Source organism: Acomys russatus, chromosome 25 (genome assembly GCF_903995435.1).
Source record: "Acomys russatus chromosome 25, mAcoRus1.1, whole genome shotgun sequence".
NCBI classification, from domain to species: Eukaryota; Metazoa; Chordata; class Mammalia; order Rodentia; family Muridae; genus Acomys; species Acomys russatus.
Genome location: NC_067161.1, coordinates 40,192,856 through 40,211,397, shown reverse-complemented (window position 1 = coordinate 40,211,397; position 18,542 = coordinate 40,192,856). Strand labels below are relative to the sequence as shown.

The 18,542-nt window shown below is 48.7% G+C and overlaps 1 protein-coding gene across 1 annotated transcript; it reads left to right on the top strand.

The window, feature by feature from the left end:
• Positions 1 to 12,323: 12,323 nt before the first annotated feature.
• Positions 12,324 to 15,359, top strand: Prss38 (serine protease 38). Its single transcript, XM_051167935.1, has 5 exons — positions 12,324 to 12,530; positions 12,701 to 12,863; positions 13,563 to 13,834; positions 14,635 to 14,777; positions 14,993 to 15,359. The coding sequence occupies exons 1-5, from the start codon at positions 12,395 to 12,397 to the stop codon at positions 15,248 to 15,250; spliced, it is 972 nt and encodes a 323-aa protein (XP_051023892.1). The 5' UTR covers positions 12,324 to 12,394; the 3' UTR covers positions 15,251 to 15,359.
• Positions 15,360 to 18,542: the final 3,183 nt, after the last annotated feature.

The window sequence follows — 18,542 nt, the reverse complement described above, 5'->3', positions numbered from 1 at the left end:
CCAAGTATTGGACTCCAAGCAGCGGCCAGCAAGCCTGCTGGCTATAGCCCCAGAAAGAGCTGTGGTGGGTCCTGTGGACAGTCAGCACATGTGTCAGGATTCAGTGGCCGTGACAAGGTATCTGACAGGAACAACTTAAAAAGAGAAATAAGAGTACCATGGCTCATGGTTTCTGAGAGCTCTGTCCACCTTCTTCTGCCTCTCGTGTTTCAAGCCTGTGGGTGGAGAGGTGGTGCAACTGAGCATCCTGGCGGGACAAAGCAGCGTGCCGAGTGGCAGGGAGAGGCGGGCACAGAAAGGAGCTGAGGACAAGACACATAAGTCACAGCCCTCAGAGGCTTGAGTCCAGTCCTCCTCCACACAGGGTCTGGCTCTTGATGGCCTTCTCAGCCCTGAAACCACCAGTTCCGATGATGAAGCCAGCAACTTACCGACATCATCCAGCTGATGGCCTAAAGTTTTGTTGCTATGTTAAAATTCTGTGGCCAAAAGAAACTTGGGGAGGAAAGGAAAGGGTTTATTTGGCTTATAATAAATATAATATAATTATAGCCCATCATCAAGGGAAGGAGTTTGAAGCAGAGACCATGGTTTCTGCTTCTTTCCAGGCTCATGGACCACCTGCCTAGGGTTGCACCACCCACAGAAAGCTAAGCCGTTCTCCATCAATTAACAATCAAAAAAATTGTAATGGAAGTTTTTGGTGTCTTTGTAAACTCAGTGTGCTATGTAAATATGTTTTTGTTCTAATCCCAAGTGTGGGGTTTTAGTTTGGGCTTTAGCTTGTCCACACCTGTTAATTGTCTCTCGAGCGAGGAGCGTGGCTTTTGCCAGCTGGTAACAGCCTTCCTTGTGCAGCACGGAGAGGGGCGTGGTCTAGGGCTCTGAGGCTATAAATAAGAGCAGAGCAAGAGCGTGGTGCGGTATGCGGTGTTGATGTGTGGCATATAGCATTTTTTGAGACCAGAGATGAACCGAGTCACAGTTTGGAGCAGAGAGAAACACTTGGGGGAGAATGCTGCCTGCGCCGGCTGTTGACAGGGACGGGTATAGCTCAAAGCACCCTAAACAGCCACCCCACTAACCTTCTCTCTCCTACTCAGGGTTGGGAAGTTGGAAAGGAAGTTGAGGTCTTAAACACCCCAAATAAAGCAGAGTTTAAAAAGAAAGAGCGCTACAGAAAATGCCCTCATAGACATGCCCACAGGCCGATCTGATGGAGACAATGCCTCAGTTGAGGTTCTGTCTTCCCATATATGTCAACTTGACAACCAAGGTTAGCATCACAACTGGGGACTTAGTGTCAACACGCTAGCCTGGAGACATGTTTATGCCTAACACCTGAAGACTGGCCCACAGGTCCGGCAGCTCCAGCTGCTCATATGAATGTCAAGTTTAAGATTTGAATGAATCCTAGTCCAGTGTCCGAGGCCACAGGACAGTCATATACATAAAGGCCATATAAGGGTGCCATTCAGGGACTTTGGTGGCATGCCTTAAAGTCCATCACTCACTGCTTGAACCAAGGGCATGAAAAAGACTCAGCTGTGTGACAGATTTTCCACAAGGAGTGAAATTGACTGGAAAGAGTCCCTGTCTCCAAAGTCCACAGACTGGCGGGCTTAATTACAGGGAGGAGGAGGGGCGGGAGCACAGGGTAGGGAGGAGGTAGGGAAAGGAGCACGGTCACAGTGGAGGGGGAAGAGGAGGAGAACAAGAGCATGGTGCAGTGGGAGGAGGGAGAGGGAGGACTCCAAGAGAGGGAGCAGTGCAGGGTGTCCTGTGCGCTCTAGGAACACTAGGCTGGATGCTTGTCAGTGCAATGTTTGTTGAGACAGGGTTTCTCTGTGTAGCCCGGGCTGTCCTAGAACTCTCTCTTGATAGACCAGGCTGGCCTTGTACCAGAGATCTACCTGCCTCTGCCTCCAGAATGCTGGGTTTAAAGTTGTGCCCACCATGCCTGGCAGTCAATGCCATTTTAAACAATATTAATTCATGACTTGTGACCTACTCTCTTTTTGTAAATCCCATCCATCACTTTCAATATGTTCCACTCACGTTGTTGGCAGTTTATTTTCATATTAACTTTTTGGGTGACTAGGCAGGGTTCTGTTTGCCACCCTGTTGCCACCTGTTGGAGCAGAGACCATTGACCCCTCCCTACTGTGAAGGAGGGCGAGTGGATACAAATGCATCCTTGTGAGAACTCTGCTTAACTGGATGGTAGAGTACCTGCTAAGCATGCCAGGGACCCTGACTTCATAGCAGCACCACATACTCAGCCGCAGAGACACACAGACCCACACTAACAGACAGCAAGGCTAAAAATAAGACAGATTTGATGTCTGTCGCCCAAATGCTTGGGACCAGGAGAACGTTTGACTTTGTGTTTTCAGATCTTGGAATATTTGCACGTATAAAACAATTGATCTGAAAGTGTGAGAAACTTTTCCCCTGATTCCCTCACCTTTCCTATTCACCTTAGGCCTGTTGCCTAGATGGGGCTTCATGGTTGTGAAGGCTTTGGAGGGGCTACAGGGTCACACGATGCTGTGACATCACAACAGCTCTCAGAAGTTTCCTATATCAGATCTTTTTGGATTCTAGATTTTCCGATTAGGAATACTTAGGCTGCCCCGAGGGTGGGGGCGGGGGTGGGGGCAGATTCAAAGTATTTCTGGCTTGCTCATCAGGAATCCATATCTGCAGGCTCATTGCTGCCTCTTCCATAGGCAATTCAGCCTATTCATCTCCATCCCAGCCCATAATCAGGGCACCCAAGCTTGCCACCAGGGCCGAGGGACATTTCCCTGTCACAGTACCTATTGTCTCATCCTCGCTTGCTCTGGGAGATCCAAGGCAGTCTTGACACAGCACAGAGGGAGAACAAGCCTGGCCCTGACCATGCTCCCCACTGAGAGAAGCTGAACTTAGGGCATGGGGCTTCGGGTGAGGCCGGATGGTGGGGAGCATTCCAGGCATGCCGAGCTGAGAACTGACTCTGCCTGGTGGGTGGTGCCTCCGGAGGCCCCTGGCTGACCCTGCATAAGTAGGATGTTCCTTTGCCCCCATACTTGTGGCAGCAGAGTTCAGAGAGGCCTCCAGACCCTTCCTTCTGGTGCTCAGGCTATTGTGTGGAGTCCCCTCGGCGCTGGGACAGTGTTACCATACAGCCCCAAAGGGACAGTAGTCACTGGTAGCATTCCTGAGCAACTGAAGGAGGGGGAAAAGCAAGAAATGGCCTCTCTCTGGCCCCGCTTTGAGCTGGGGATCAGAGTACAGGGAACCCCGCCGCACGCTCCCCTCCTCCTGCCTCCAGTGCAGTCCACTGCCCCAATACCTAATGTGACTCCTGAAGAGGTCACCAAATCACTATGCCTGTCTCTACTGCCTCATACAAAAAGAGGTTGGCCACACCTCTGACAATGAGCCTGCACACAGAAGGGCCCACGGAGCTCAGCATAGGCAGCTGAGCCCCTCTGCCTATCTCAAGCTGACTTGGATGATGGCGTGCCACCTGCACACACTTTTCCAACCGCAGGCATCTGCCTCCTGTTTCCCCGAAGTTCAAAGGCAGACAGCTGGCAAGCAGAAGCAGCGTGGCTAGCCTGCAGCTGGGCGTGTTGTCTGTCTGCACTAGCTGGCCTAAAAGGGAGGAGGTGTGGCCCTCTGGCCCAGCCTTGACCCAGCCCAGCTTTGATTGAAGCCATGTGAGGGGTGGGTAGGCAGACAGCCAAGGCTCTGACCCTGGACAGCCAGGACTCTGACCCTCAGGAGAAATGTAGTGGTCCTTGGATGCCAGACTGTCTGCAGGCTGGACACATTCTCCTGGGCTGAGTAGTAGCCCCAACTTGTTCAAGGGCCAGCAGGACCTGTGGCCAAGCTGTACTTCAGCATATATACTCAGTTCAGTAGGGACTTCAGAGGTTGGGATGGACGGTGGCAGTGACCTTCAGAGTGCTCCATAGTTCTACAGTCAGACCTTCTGTAGACTGGGCTATCCAGCCACTTAAGGCTCTCAGCCACTGCAGCACTGTCCACCTACCTATTGTTTATCAAGGGTTCACAGGGTGGGTACCAGGTCCTCCAGGGCCTCGGTGACATAGGGAGGAGATCAAATTCCAGCAAGCTCCATAGCTGGGAAGAGAGGCAAGGGGAGGGTGTGGTAAACTGTTTACATCTTCTGGGCAGCAGTCTGTGGGGGGCCATAAGGAGAACAGCCCCCCCTATGGGGCTGTAGACACTGGTGGGCATGTCCATGACATTAAAGGGTGCTGTCTTTGTGGCATCTGGGTGTTCCCCCACCCCAAATAGCATCATTTCTCCTGCAGTATGCCCACCCAGCAGCACCACAAACAGAGCTAGGCATGAACCTTAACCCCACATTGTGGGCTAGGCTCTGGTCCCCAACTCCTGGGCATTCCATCTTGGAGTAAGTGCTCTTTGGCCTATTTACAAGCCAGGACTGGCAGAAGCCCTTGCCAGGCTGAAAGGGCAACATAGGATGTGTTTTCCTGAAGCCTGGAACAAGATCTTTGCAGCCCCCTTATCCTAAGGTCAGCCCCTATACACACTGCATACTGCTGGCTGTATCATGCATAGTACACGGTGCATAGTGTTCATGCTACATGGTGAGTAATACACACATGCACAGGGCACAGTAGACACTGCTTGGTGCATGACAGGCTAGAGACTGAGAGCTGCTTAAAGTCTGGGGTTGGGGAGGGGGATCCTCCCCTAAGTGGGAGCTCACCTCATCTACTTTGTCCACTGACACAGAGTCCTCTGCCCTCTAGGATGTAAGTCCCCTATTCCCATCCTGATTCCTGTCCCCATGCCCGGAGGTGTCCTAGTGTGCTTTGCTGGCTTAGGGGAGGAAGAATTGGAGTGCCTCCTAACGGGGAGGTCCAGGGCTGCCCTGGTCCTATCTCCTTCTTTTCCATCATCTTGCCCAAAGGGATGGAGTTGGAAGATCCGAATGCTAAGAGAAGTGCAGTTAATGGAAGCCAGGAGGCAGCACCCTCCATGGTCTCTGCATCAGCCCCTGCCTCCAGGCTCCTGCCCTCACTGCTTGTGATGATGAACTGTTATATGGAACTGTGGGAAATAAACCCTTTCCTCCCTACATTGTTCTTGGTCTTGGTGTTTCATCACAGCAATAGTAACCCTAACTAAACAGACCATAAAATTTCCCAGTATGCAATTTTCCTGTTTCAAAACCTCCTGGTGGGTATCTCCCCATACACCTGGGCTGTAAGGCTTGGCCAGGTACAGTTGGCTTAGCCCTCTACTCTGTCCAGTATTGAAATATCCAACAGTTCCAGCTTAGGTACGACCTTCAAATATCAATCTCTCCCCTGCCTCAGCTTCTGACAAGGTGTGCCCTGGGTGAGCCTGGGCACAACGGTGGTGATACCTGGCATCCACCTCCGCCCTACCTCCATCTAAGCAGAGAATCCTGGTTACCACTGCCATAGCCCAGTCCAGTCCTAAGTGGATATCCCTCACTGATCCTGCTCTGATCTCCTGCCCAGGTAGGAGTGTGAAGACTTCTCTCAAGAAAGAAGGGCTGGGGGTTCGACTCAGTTGGTAGAGTGCCTTTCTGGGGTGCGTGATGTCCATTTTAGCATTGCCCAAGGCCAGCCTGGCCTACGTTAAGCCTGGGGGGAGGGGAAGAGACAGAGAGAGAGGAGATTATAAATATCATTGGTATTCTAGATTTTATAACTGGACACAAAGGAGCACGTCAGTCCAGTTAGCTTACCAGTAGGAGAGTGTCACCTTCTTCTCACCACAGGTAGACAACCCAGATGGAAATCCAAGCAAGCACATCAGAGTTGTCTGCATCACAGATCAACAGTACTTAAGAGACACCAGCAGAATCACTTCGCCCAATAGATATGGTACGTGCCTTCTTCTCAGCAGTCCATGGACATTTTCCAAATCAGATCAGCTTTTAGGCCACAAAGCAAGTCCTAATATAGAGGGGGGAGAAAAAGAAGTAATTCCACAGTCTTTTCAGATGAATGTGGAGTAAAATTGGAAGCCAACAAGGGAAAGTAGGCAAAGTCATGAACACTGGGCAGTAGGCTTTCATGTGGGCCATTGAAGAAATCTGGGAGGAAAAACAAGATTCCTAGAGCCAAATGCAAATGAGAGCACAGCTTGCCAGGACTTCCGGTGAAGGCCATTGCTTCTAAAAGGACAGTTCAGAATTAGAGCGCCTGTACTGAGGAACCAGCCTGTGAGTGAGCGCCTGAGAGACAAACAAGTGGAACCCCAAGTCAGCAGAGTAACAGGAGTAACAGCCATCAGAGCTGAGAATAATGAAACAGAGACAAAAAGTATGAATCAACAAAACAAAAAATTGGTTCTTTCCACCAAAGCCAACGAGATTCACAAACCCTAAGAAACAGAAAAAGAAGGCCTCAGATAACAAAGTCGGAGGGAGGGACTATGTTACAGCAGATACCACTGAGATAGAGAGCATTAGGGCACATTGTGAAAGTTTATATTCTAATAAATCAGAAATAGATGTATTTCTCAACATGTATGACCTACCAATATGGAACCTAAACAACTGTTAGAGCAGTGGAAACCACCTCCCTGTCAAAAGCCCGAGGCCATGCAGACTCACTAGTGAACTTCAGCATAGCAGACATACCTTTTATCCCAGCACTCAGGAGCAAAGGCAGGAGGATCTCTCTGAGTTTGACAACAGTCTAGTTTACATAGCAAGTTCCAGGAAAGCCAGAGCTACAAATGAGACCCTGTCTTTAAACAAACAAACAAACGACAACAACACGACAAATAGGGGCTGGAGAAATGGAAGAACTGAATTTGAATCCAGAACCCATGTTGGGTGGCGTATAAACACCTATAACTGTTGTCTCTTGTCCTCATGGACACACACACACACACACACACACACACACACACAAATAAATCTTTTTTAAAAAGGAATTGGTAAATGGAACTGTATCAAATAAATGTCTTCGTATAACAAAAGCAACAGCAACGAGAGCCATCCTATAGAACAGGAGAACAAAAGCTGGGTGTGGTGGCGCACGCCTTTAATCCCAGCACTTGGGAGGCAGAGACAGGTGGATCTCTGTGAGTTCAAGGCCAGTCTGGTCTACAAAGCAAATCCAGGACTGCCAAGGCTACACAGAGAGACTCTGTCTCAGAAAAAAAAAAAAAAACCAAACAAACATAAAAAGAAAAAGAAAAATTACAAACGGTCAATTAACAGATGAAAAAACATTAAACTTCATAGGCATTAGGAAAATGCAACTCAAAATCAGGTTGAGATTCTGTCTCACCCCAGTTATAATGGCTCTCACCAAGAGAGAAAAAAAAAATGAATGGTGCTGATGTACAGTAAACGGGAGGGATCCTTACACACTGTGGGTGGAAACCTACATTAGTGTAGCCATATTTAAATCAATATAGAGTTCCTAAACGCTCCTAAACTACTGCTGCCATATCATCTAGCTACCCTCGAAAGGATTCAAGGTCAGCATACCATGTTTATTGTGTAACTATTTACAATAAAGGGCCAGCCTCTGAGATAATGGATAAAGAAAAGGTGATAGTCACAATGCCACAAAGAAGAGTGAAATTATCCCATTTGCAGGAATGTGGAGCTCATCATGCTAAGCAAAATAAGCCAGACTCAGAGAGACAAACAGCGCATGTTCCCTCTCGTTTATAGACTCTCAGAGGGGAAAAGACATGAAAATAGGATGGGTGGGGCTATTAAAGAAGAGGAAAGGAATTGAGGGGAGGGGAGGAAGAGAGGGTGTTGTCTCACTCAATTGTTCTATCGTTGTGAAGAGGCACCATGGCCAAGGCAGTTATTGGAGGAGAAAGCATTTAACTGGGGGCTTGCTTACATGTTTGGAGGTTTGGTCCCATTGTCATCATGGAAGAGAATATGGTAACACACAGGCAGAGGCTGGAGCAGGCGCTGAGAGCTACAGTCTGATCCCTAAGTAAAGAGAGAGACTCTAGACTTGGCATGAGTTTTGGAAACCTCAAAGCCCACCCTCAGTGACACACTTTTCTCCAACCGGGCCTCACTCTCTAATCCTCTTAATCCTTTCAAATAGTGCCACTCCCTGGTGACTAAGCATTCAAATATATGAGCCTCTGGGGGCCATTCTTATTCAAACCATCACAGTGTCCTAGCTTGCTTTCTCTAAGATCATGACCAAAGCAAGTTTGTTTTGCCTTCTCAGCAGGAACTGAAGCGGAGAACACGGAAGTCCACTGCTTACTGGCTTGTTCTCTAAACCACATTCTTAAACCAGTTGCCCATCAACCGCCAGTCAAGAAAACACCCCCACGGATTTGCCTATAGGTCAATGTGATGGAGGCATTTTCTCAAGAGGAATTCTTTCTTCCCAGATGACCCTAGTTTGTGTCAAGAAACTAGCCAGCTCAGAGGTAATAGTTGCGGAAATGTGACCAAAAGGCATCGCATGCATGCTTGACAACGTCACTATGCAAATCCGTTATTTTGTATAGTTAATAAACGCGGATTGAAGGAAACGCGTAACCTTTACCATCATGACCACTTTGAAGTGTTCAGCTGAATGGCATTAATCCATTCGTAAGTTTGCAGAAACACCAAGGCTGACGTCTCCACTCCCGTCTGTAAAATGAAAATATACCCACAAAAAACAGCAACTTCCGGCCTTCCAGGAATCACCATCCTGTTTCTCTTTAAACTCTGACTAGGGTAAGTAAACTGATCAACAACAGTAAAGAGTAGGGAGACAAGAGGGAGAAGCAAAATGAAATAGAAGCAACAAGAAGCCTCACACTTTGTTCTGAGTACTGCCCCCTTCTTCCCACTGTGAGTGGCTTCTTTGGGCTTTCACTCTATTCCGTGGATTCTCCCTTCATCTGGGTCTAAATCCTTTTTTTTTTTTTTTTTTTTTTTTTTTTTGGTTTTTCAAGACAGGGTTTCTCTGTGTAGCCCTGGCTGTCCTAGACTCACTCTGTAGACCAGGCTGGCCTTGAACTCACAGTGATCCTCCTGCCTCTGCTTCCCGAGTGCTGGGATTAAACTCTTGTTAAGGCCAGTCAGCGAGCTCTGAATTTGGATTTTTGTGTTTTTAATTTCTAGAAGTTCCATAGTGTTCTCTTTAAAAAAAAAAACAAAACAAAACAGCAACAACAACAACAAAAGCTTAAACATAGACTGTGGTTGAGAAGATAGAAACGGAGGGGCCTAGACTCTCCTCCCTGACTTGAGTACAGCAAGCCATGTGCCTTATGCCCCTGGCTGATAATTCAAGTGTCTGGATTTCCTCCCATCTGTTTTGGGGTGTTTCTCACTCATCATATCCCCTCTCGCATTTCCGGAGGCTGCAGAAGTACCTAAATGTTATTTGCAGAAATAAGCAACAGCTAGTGCAATATTGTCACTGTCCTGCAGAGCTCCCATTTGCATTTGCTGGACACACAGATGCCCCAGCCACCTGCAGTTTGAGAACTTGAGAATTTCTGAGTTCAGGGCCTGAGCCGCCCAGATGATTCTAGGTTGGGCCGTTGTCCAGCACTGTGCTGACTTGTCTCTGCCCATCCCCTCACCCGTTGGGCGGACTCCTCTTTGTTTTCAGTCAAAAGCAGGTGTGGTTGAGTATGGACCACACCCTTGATGGGTCCTGGACTCCTATTTGTTTCCTTAACCCAGAAAGATGCCAAAAATGACAGAGTCCCTTCCTGGCCCTTCATGAAAGGGCGGGGTAGCCCGGGTGCCAGGATCTCCTCACTAGCTTAGCTTCCTCTGGGGAGTTCTCTCTGCTTTAGACATTTCCTGCTTCTATGGAGATGGCATTTGTGTTCTGTGGTGAGTTTTTCCTTGTCTTTATTGGGAGGGCTGGCCCTCACTGCATTGCTTGCCACCACTGGAAGCTTGTCCGCACTTTAACCTAAAGTCTTAAAGGCTTTCTTCGTCACTTCAGTCCTGTATGAAGGGTGTGGTGGGATCATATTTTTCCTCTCTGCAGATCCTGTGTCCAAGAGAATTTCCACCGACAGTCCATGCCTCTCGAGTCCTGTGTCAAAGACCGAAGTATAAAGATCCAAGTCCAGGATTCGTTTCTGTAATAGACAGAAGTGTGCCTCCTTCCCCTTCAGGGCTTGGAATCTTGACTCCAAGGAGATTGACAGTGTCTAGAAGTAGGGCCTTGGGGATGCTGTGGTGGCAGCTGCTCATGAATGAGAGTTGTGTCCTTATAAAAGGGACTTCAGGACTTCTCCTGTCCTTGCATTCTGTGAGGACACGGCCAGCAGATGCCAGTCGGTAAACCAAGAGGAGCCTGGCAGGCGTGATGCTGGCCCTCTAACCTCAGCCCCCGAGCCCCAGAACTGCAAAGAATATTGTCTCTTTCCACAAGCCATCTAGCCTATGGAGTTTTGTTTTGTTTTTTAATGATTTTTTTTTTAATTTAATTTTTCACGTATATGGATGTTTTGCCCGCATGTATATGTGTGTGTACCAGTATTGCAGCACTTGAGAAGAGGACAGGCAAGGCCATTGGATGCCCTGGAAGTGGAGTTGCAGATGGTTGTGAGCCACAATGTGTGTGCTGGGAACTGAACCCAGGTCCCCTGGAAGAACAGCACTTGCTCTTAGCCACAAAACCATCTCTAGCACTGGTGTTTTGTCTTAACAGCCTGAATTGATTAAAATAATTCCATTATGTTCTCACACACACAACACCCTCTGTTGATTTTTGTTCTAGGGTATGCCTTATTGATATCTTTTTTGTTTTGTTTTGTTTTTCGAGACAGGGTCTCTCTATGTAGCCTTGGCTGTCCTACACTTACTTTGTAGACCTGGCTGGCCTCGAACTCACAACGATCCGCCTGCCTCTGCCTCCCGAGTGCTGGGATTACGTGCGCCACCTCACCCAGCCTCATATTGCTATCTTAACTACCGAAGCCTTATTCTTCTTTGGCTTCTGACTGGAATTGCTAGTGTGATTAGAAGAGCTGTATCTGTGATGCCAACCTTCATGTCCAAGTGCACAGAACAGCTCCACCCCTCTGACTTTAAGGTCTCTCAGAAAGTTTTGTAATTTTTCTCATCCTTTATTACATAGCCTTATGGAATCCTCTCCTTGAAATGTTTTCTAATTATGTGTATCTATGTGGGTGAAGCTATTGGCACATGAGCGCCAGGTGCCCTCCAAGGCCATAGGTGACAGATTCTTGGAGCTGGAGTTACAGGTGGTTATGAACTATCCAATGTGGGTGCTAGGAATCAAACCCAAGTCCTCTGCAAGAACAATACAACTAAAAAAAAAAAAAGATTTATTTATTTAGGGGCTGGAGAGATGGCTCAGCGGTTAAGAGCACTGTCTGCTCTTCTGGAGGACCTGGGTTCAATCCCCAGCATACACATGGCAGCTCACAACTGTTTGTAGCTCCAAGAGCTACCACCCTCACACAGACATACATGCAGGCTAAACACCAATGCACATAAAATAAAAATAAATGATTTTTTAAAAGATGTATTTATTTAGTATTATGTATACAGTGCTCTACCTGCATGTATACCTGCAGAAGAGGGTATCAGATCTCACTATAGATGGTTGTGAGCCACCATGTGGTTGCTGGGAATTGAATGCAGGACCTCTGGAGGAACAGCCAGGGTTTTTAACCACTGAGCCATCTCTCCATTCCCCCAACACATTCTTTTTTTTTAACTACTAAACCATCTCACTAGCCCCAATTATAGATTTTTGTTGTTTCTTTTATTTTAAGACAGGATTTCATTATGTAGCCCTGGCCATGAACTCACCCGCCTTTCCAGAGCTGGGATTCCATGATCAGCTGGAATCCTCCCAGGAAAGTAAAAGGTTGTATGTACTCGTCAAAATTTGCAAGAAGGGGTAGATTTTACTGTATATGAGCAAAGACTTAATTTAAAAAAAAAGATTTGATAGCAGGTGGTGCATGTGTAAATAGTAATCATTTGACAAATCTGAGTCTGCCACAGAGAGAGCACTGAGGTTTGTAACAGAATTCTCAAACGGAACCTGTATATCCAAGTGTGACCGTGGTGTGTGTGTGAGTGTGTGTTTGTAGGTGCTTCCAAGGTCCATCCTAAACGCTGTCCCTCCATTTGTTGTGCCCAGATTCTGCTCGTCACCTGTACCTGAGGTGAGGTCCCGTCCTGCTGGCCGCGTGGTCAGTCTGCAATGTTAGCCTCCACAGGGCTCAGGCCCCACGCGGCTCAAGCTGCTTCAGTCCACATTCAACTCTCACTAGTTCAGAGTCACCTGCTTGGGGCGCCACCACCGCAACCAGGACTCAGGCGCTGTCGCGTGTCTAGCTCGAATCCTCACCAAGGGAGGCGCTGTCACATTTCCTGATCATGGCCGCCCCCACTTCCGGTTTGGGCCACCTGGGATACCTGCTGCTTCTGTTCCTACAGGCTACCCCAATCTGGGCCGTATCCATCAGTCACCAACACCGTAAAAGCAAGGCAAATTCACTGAGCAGTGACATGGGTAGGCTCCTGGCCCAGGGTCTGGGTGGTGGTCCTTTCTCCCTGGGTAGAACCTCGTCCTTAGGCCCGGGCCTGGCTCCTCCCCACTCATCCTCGCATTGTCCCCTCCCCCCATCCGTGGCCCGCCCCTTCAGTGTTTGTGGCCCACTCTCCATTTGTTCCTCTCCTCAGCCTGTGGCCAGCCAGTTCTGGAGGGCAAGATCTTGGGTGGAAAGCCGGCCCCCTATCAGAAATGGCCGTGGCAGGTCAGCGTGCATTACGCTGGTTCACACGTCTGCGGTGGCTCCATCCTCAACGCCTACTGGGTGCTGTCAGCGGCACACTGTTTTTCCAGGTGAGAGGTGCAGGAGCTGTTAGGGTAATGGGGAAGGAACACAGGAAAGGCGAGGCCTCCACCATGTGCCCATGGATTGGACTACTCCACCCACTGTCTTTCCCCCAGCCCTAACCACATGACTGATACACTTAGTCCCCTGACCCCAGACTCCAAGCTACTTCCAATGGACCAGCATGGAGTTATCCACCCTGGTTGACTAGGCCAGTACCCAGGTGCATGGCCTGTCCTCTTGAGCATAGCCTTTCTCCACAGACCAGGCTACATTCTCACTTGAGAAAGAAGCTGGTCTCCATTTTCAGGACCTTTCCCCACTGGGCTTACCCTCATCCAGGAAGGCCCTGGACACTAGAGACGGTGTTTCAACACATGGAGCAGAGAGCTTTCTCTGGGCAGGTGTCCCTGTCTCCTGAGCCCACAGTCAGGCCCTCAGCTGTGGGATACAGAGGCTAACCAGCTGTCCAGGAAGAGGCAACGGCCACATTGCATAGCTATCTTGCTTTCATAGCCCAGACACAGGCTCCTGATCCATGGTCCCCAAATCTCCATCTATCCAAGTCAGGACCTCTTTAAGGTCAGACTGCCAGATAAGTCTGCACTGGGCCGCAGGCAGGCCCAGGCTTTTCAACCTGGCTGACCCCCACCTGTGGGTGATGATCCAGGGGGCTTCAGGCAGCTGGCCTCTATTCTGGTCGTCAGGGAGAAGAATATCCAAACCTATGACATATACGTGGGCATCAACAACCTCGATGTGGCTAGCAGATACACACAGTGGTTTGAGGTCAACCTGGTGATCATTCACCCCACCTATGAAATGTTCCACCCTGTCGGAGGGGACGTGGCCCTAGTGCAGTTGAAGAGTCCCATCCTGTTTTCTGACTTCGTGCTCCCTATTTGCTTGCCACCTTCCAACCTGAACCTCAAAAATCTGTCTTGCTGGACCACTGGATGGGGACTGGTCACACCGGAAGGTATGAACTAAGCAAGATCTCATGGGAGTAGAGCATAGAGTGGGTCTCCCTGACATCTGGGAAGGTAGCAAGGAGAACAGCTTAAGCTAAAAGATGCAGACTCTGAGGAAATAATCCACTGGAAATTTAAAAAAGAAAAAAAAAAAGGCTATAGAGATGAAAAAAAAAACCACCATTTTTTGTGGGGTTTATGAGAGACTGAGGGAGAGTCAGTGGGCTTGGAGATAGATCAGTAGAAATTATCTATATTGAAACAGCGACAACAAAGTACATGCAAAAGGGGAACAGAATGATGCGTAAAAGAAACTCCCAGACTTGACTGGGTTTCCCTGTGTGGGTAGGTGTGGCTTCCCTGTGTGGGTGTGGCTTCCCTGTGTGGGTGGGGCGTCCCCGTGTGGGTGGGGCTTCCCTGTGTGGGTAGGTGTTTGTATGTTGAGTCAGGCCTCTTTTTTGTTTTGTTGTTTTGTTTTTTTGCGACAGGATCTCTCTGTGTAGCCTTGGCTGACCTGGACTCGCTTTGTAGACCAGGCTGGTCTCAAACTCACAACGGTCCACCTGCCCTTGCCTCCGGAGTGCCGGGATTAAAGGCGTGCGCCAGCACGTCCGGCTTGAGTCAGGCCTCTTGTGTGTTGGGTAGCTCTTGCATGTGGGATTCTTCTAGGAGTGGGGATTCCTTCCAGATTTGTCCTCTATTGACCAAGAACTTAAAAGTCTCTGGTTCCTGTCCTCCAGGACTTAGACTTAGCTGGGCGCAGACAGGCACCCTCACCTGGCAGTTCCTCTTCCCTCTCCTCTTACAGGCCACACCTTGAATACGCTACAGGAAGTCGAGTTGCCACTAATCCCTAGGTTTCAGTGCCAGCTGCTCTACGGATTTACATCCTACCTCCTGCCAGAAATGTTGTGTGCTGGGGACATCGAGAATGTCAACAATGTGTGTGAGGTGTGTCCCTTTTTTTTTTTTTTTTTTTGCATCTGAGCTGGGCTCTGAGGTAGGTAGGAGGCTGCTGGGGTGGCTGAACCCAGGCAGACACTTAAAGTCAGACCTCAGTGCTGAGGCTCTGGGCTCCGTCACAGCCAGAGAGGGGGTTATGTGGAGGGTGGGGCATGGGCCACTCATGCACTGGTAGATGACAGAAAGCCCTTCTTCCTTTACAGGGTGACTCTGGCAGCCCACTGGTATGTAAGCTGAATCAGTCCTGGTTGCAGATTGGAATAGTGAGCTGGGGCCGTGGATGTGCCCAACCCCTGTACCCAGGGGTGTTTGCCAATGTCTCCTATTTTCTGAGTTGGATCCGTTATAATGTGGAAAACACACCCATTCCTCTTCAGCCGAGCCCCTCCCTCTCTTCATCCCTGAGAGCCTCCCTTAGAATTTTTGACATTGTGCTGGCTGCTAGCTTGTTGCTGTCATGAGGAAAGAGACACCCACCCTGTTGGGCCTCTTCATGCCCTGTTCCTATCTGCTATAGCTCTCCAACCCTGCCCACATGCAACTTGTGCCATGAAGTCAGGACACTTGTCCCAGACTCTCTCCCCCCCTTTTTTGAGACAGGGTTTCTCTGTGTAGCCCTGGCTGTCCTGGCCTCACTTTGTAGACCAGGCTGGCCTTGAACTCACAGCAAGCCGTCTGCTTCTGCCTCCCCAGTGCTGGGATTAAAGGCGTGCACCACCACTGGCCAGCTCTGTCCCAGACTCTTAAGTCTGTAAAAGGCTGAGCAAGAGAAGCAGAGAGGGTCAGAGATGGACCAGGAGGGAGAGTTGAGAGACAGCTGGGGTAAGCAAAGCGCTTGGGCTCTACTCATGTAACAGTCAAAAGTTATTAAACATTTGTGAAACAAGAGCCTTGAAGCTCCCTACCCTCACCTTCTACTCGAGTCTCATTACAGTCCCCTCCCCTGGACAGTGGGTGGAGTCCACATGGAGGAAGCAGGCCACCCAGACACTGTCAGGCAGCTGCATGTGAAAAGAGAGGCACGGGAGGCTTGAGAGATGATGGTTCAGTGGTTAAGACACTGGCTGCTCTTGCAGAGTGTCCAGGTTCAAGTCACAGAATTGACACAACAGCTCGCAACCATCTGTTACCTCAGTTTCAGGGATCCAGTGCCCAATTCTGGCATTCACAGGCACCAGGCACAGGGCACACATGATGTGCACAGACGTACAGGTGGGCAAAACACCCACCTGTATAAAATATAATAAAGTTTACGGGGAGAGAAAGAGAGAGAAGTACAAAACAAACAGGGCTTTCCAAGACACTGACTAGGCCACAGATTCCACTTAAATGTCACACACACACACACACACACACACACACACACACACACACACACACACAAAGAGTTCTGAAACATGGAAATATCCTAAGTGGGAAAGCAGAAAACAGGAGCTGAGAGTAAGCAGGCACCGGAAAGAGGCCAAAAGGGTATGTGTAGAAATAAGTGAGCAGAGAGCCCCAAAGCAGCAGGTCCCACGTCTTCAGGATCTGTTGGCCCCAGGTTCTGTGAGCCTCAGATGGGGAATATTCCCCCAGGGTTCATCTCTGCTGAACACAACCAGACTCCCCAAACAATGCAGTGTAACAGCGATTAGCATAGCAGCTCTACTGTGTTAGGGGTCATATGTCACCTACAGATTTGGTTTAAACAATATAGGAGGGACCAGGCATAGTGGTATATTCCTATAATGCCAGCACCCAGAATGTTGGAACAGGAGGGTCACCAATTTGAGGCCAGCCAAGCCTACATAGAGAGAACCTGTCTAAAAAAGTATGTGGAAGGATGTATGCAGGTTCTGTGCAAAGCATGTGGCATGAGCATGTGACCATGTTCTGCTACTGACACCGCAGAGACGCACCGCAGGGACCACTGGATTTTGAAATGTTGCTTTTTGAAAGAAAGAAAAAAAAGTCAAAAAAGTAAGGGAGCAATTATTAACTTAAGATAGGAAAACCAGCCGGGCGTGGTGGCGCACGCCTTTAATCCCAGCACTCGGGAGGCAGAGGCAGGCGGATCGCTGTGAGTTCGAGGCCAGCCTGGTCTACAAAGTGAGTCCAGGATGGCCAAGGCTACACAGAGAAACCCTGTCTCAGAAAAAAAAAAAAAAAAAAAGATAGGAAAACCAGAACTGAGCATGGTGGCACACGCCTTTAATCCCAGCACCCAGGAAGTAGAGGTAGGCTGATCGACGTGAGTTCAAGGCCAGCCTGATCTACAAAGTGACTCCAGGACTGCCAAGGCTACAAGAGAAACCTTGTCTTGAAAAAAAAAAAGATACTGTTTTGGGCTGGAGAGATGGCTCAGATGTTAAGAGCACTGACAGCTCTTTCAGAGGTCCTGAGTTCAATTCCCAGAAATCACATGATGGCTCACGACCATCTATAATGTGATCTGATGCCCTCTTCTGGTGGGCACGTGTACATGCAGGCAGAGCACTGTTTACATAATAATAAATAAATATAAAAAAGAAGATGTTATATGTAATTCTATGTAATAAATACTGAAAAAGCACTTTTATTTAAAAAAGAAAACCTAGCCCCAACAGAGAAAGAAGGTTAAAGTAGACCAGATTCCATAAACAAGTGGAGATATTTAAGAAATATCTTAAATATTTAGATTTAATAGAAGTCTTTGGTAACAGATTTCCTTGGGGGATGTACAAACCCTCAACTACAGAGATGACCAGCACTGCCCAGACCTCTGGGAGCTCAGGTAAGAGAGTAGCATCCCATGTGCTGCCAGGAATGGCTTTGGATGAAGATAAGCTCACGTAACCCAATGTATTGACAGGAAGTCAAAAATCCCGATGAGGAGCAGATGAGATGATGGTTCAGTGAGGAAAGATGTTTGCCACCAAGCCTAAAGATCCGAGTTCAATCCCTGGGACCTCCAGGGTAAAGAGAACTGACTCCCACAAGTTATCCTTTGACCTCTACACTTGCCATTTGGTACGTGCACGCACGCACACACGCACGCACACACACACACACACACACACACACACACGTAATGATAAATGACATGAAAAATACATTTAAAAAAACCTTACAGAAAGATTAACCAATAGAAACACTTCACAAGAGGCTGAACCTCAGTAGAAAGCACACATTGGCAGACAGACTAGAATAAGATTGCATGCCTGGCCCTTTAGCACATGTGGAAACAGTGAGGAATCTCTTAAACGCCGCCCGCCTTTGTTTTCTGTTGCTAAGTCAGGATACCACAGACGGTGTGCCTTACAAAGGAGGCATGTCTCCTTGGCACGTGGTCTAGAACACGATGCTGGAAGCCATACCAGGGCGGACAACACCCCATCATGGCACAGCGGCATATCAGAGAGAGCTGCCCATCGGTCACTACCTTCCCCGCCCCCACACCCAGAAGTTCACGAGTGCCTGACCCACCGTAACACCATTTTCCTCACTCCCCAGGCACCTCCACATGTAATGGACATATAGCTTAGGAATTAAGTGTCTGAGACATAGATATGGGGGGAGGGCAAAGCCAAGCCCTAGCACCCCTAAACACAGCAAGGAAGCAAAGAAAAAGTAGACTTGAGGCCAAATATATAGTTCATACTTGCCTAATATGTATGAAGCCTAGGGTTTGTCCCCAGCACTGTATACACCAAGTATGGAAGCTCAGCACTTAGAAGATGGTGACAAGTTCAATAGTTCAAGGTCACCCTCGGCAACATGAGACCCTATCTC

Bases quoted from the DNA above. Each gene is read 5' to 3' on its own strand.
- Prss38 (XM_051167935.1), top strand. From the start codon at position 12,395: ATGGCCGCCCCCACTTCCGGTTTGGGCCACCTGGGATACCTGCTGCTT. The intron at 12,531-12,700 runs GTAGGCTCCTGG...TCCTCTCCTCAG, and splicing joins TTCACTGAGCAGTGACATGG to CCTGTGGCCAGCCAGTTCTG. The intron at 13,835-14,634 runs GTATGAACTAAG...CTCCTCTTACAG, and splicing joins GGGACTGGTCACACCGGAAG to GCCACACCTTGAATACGCTA.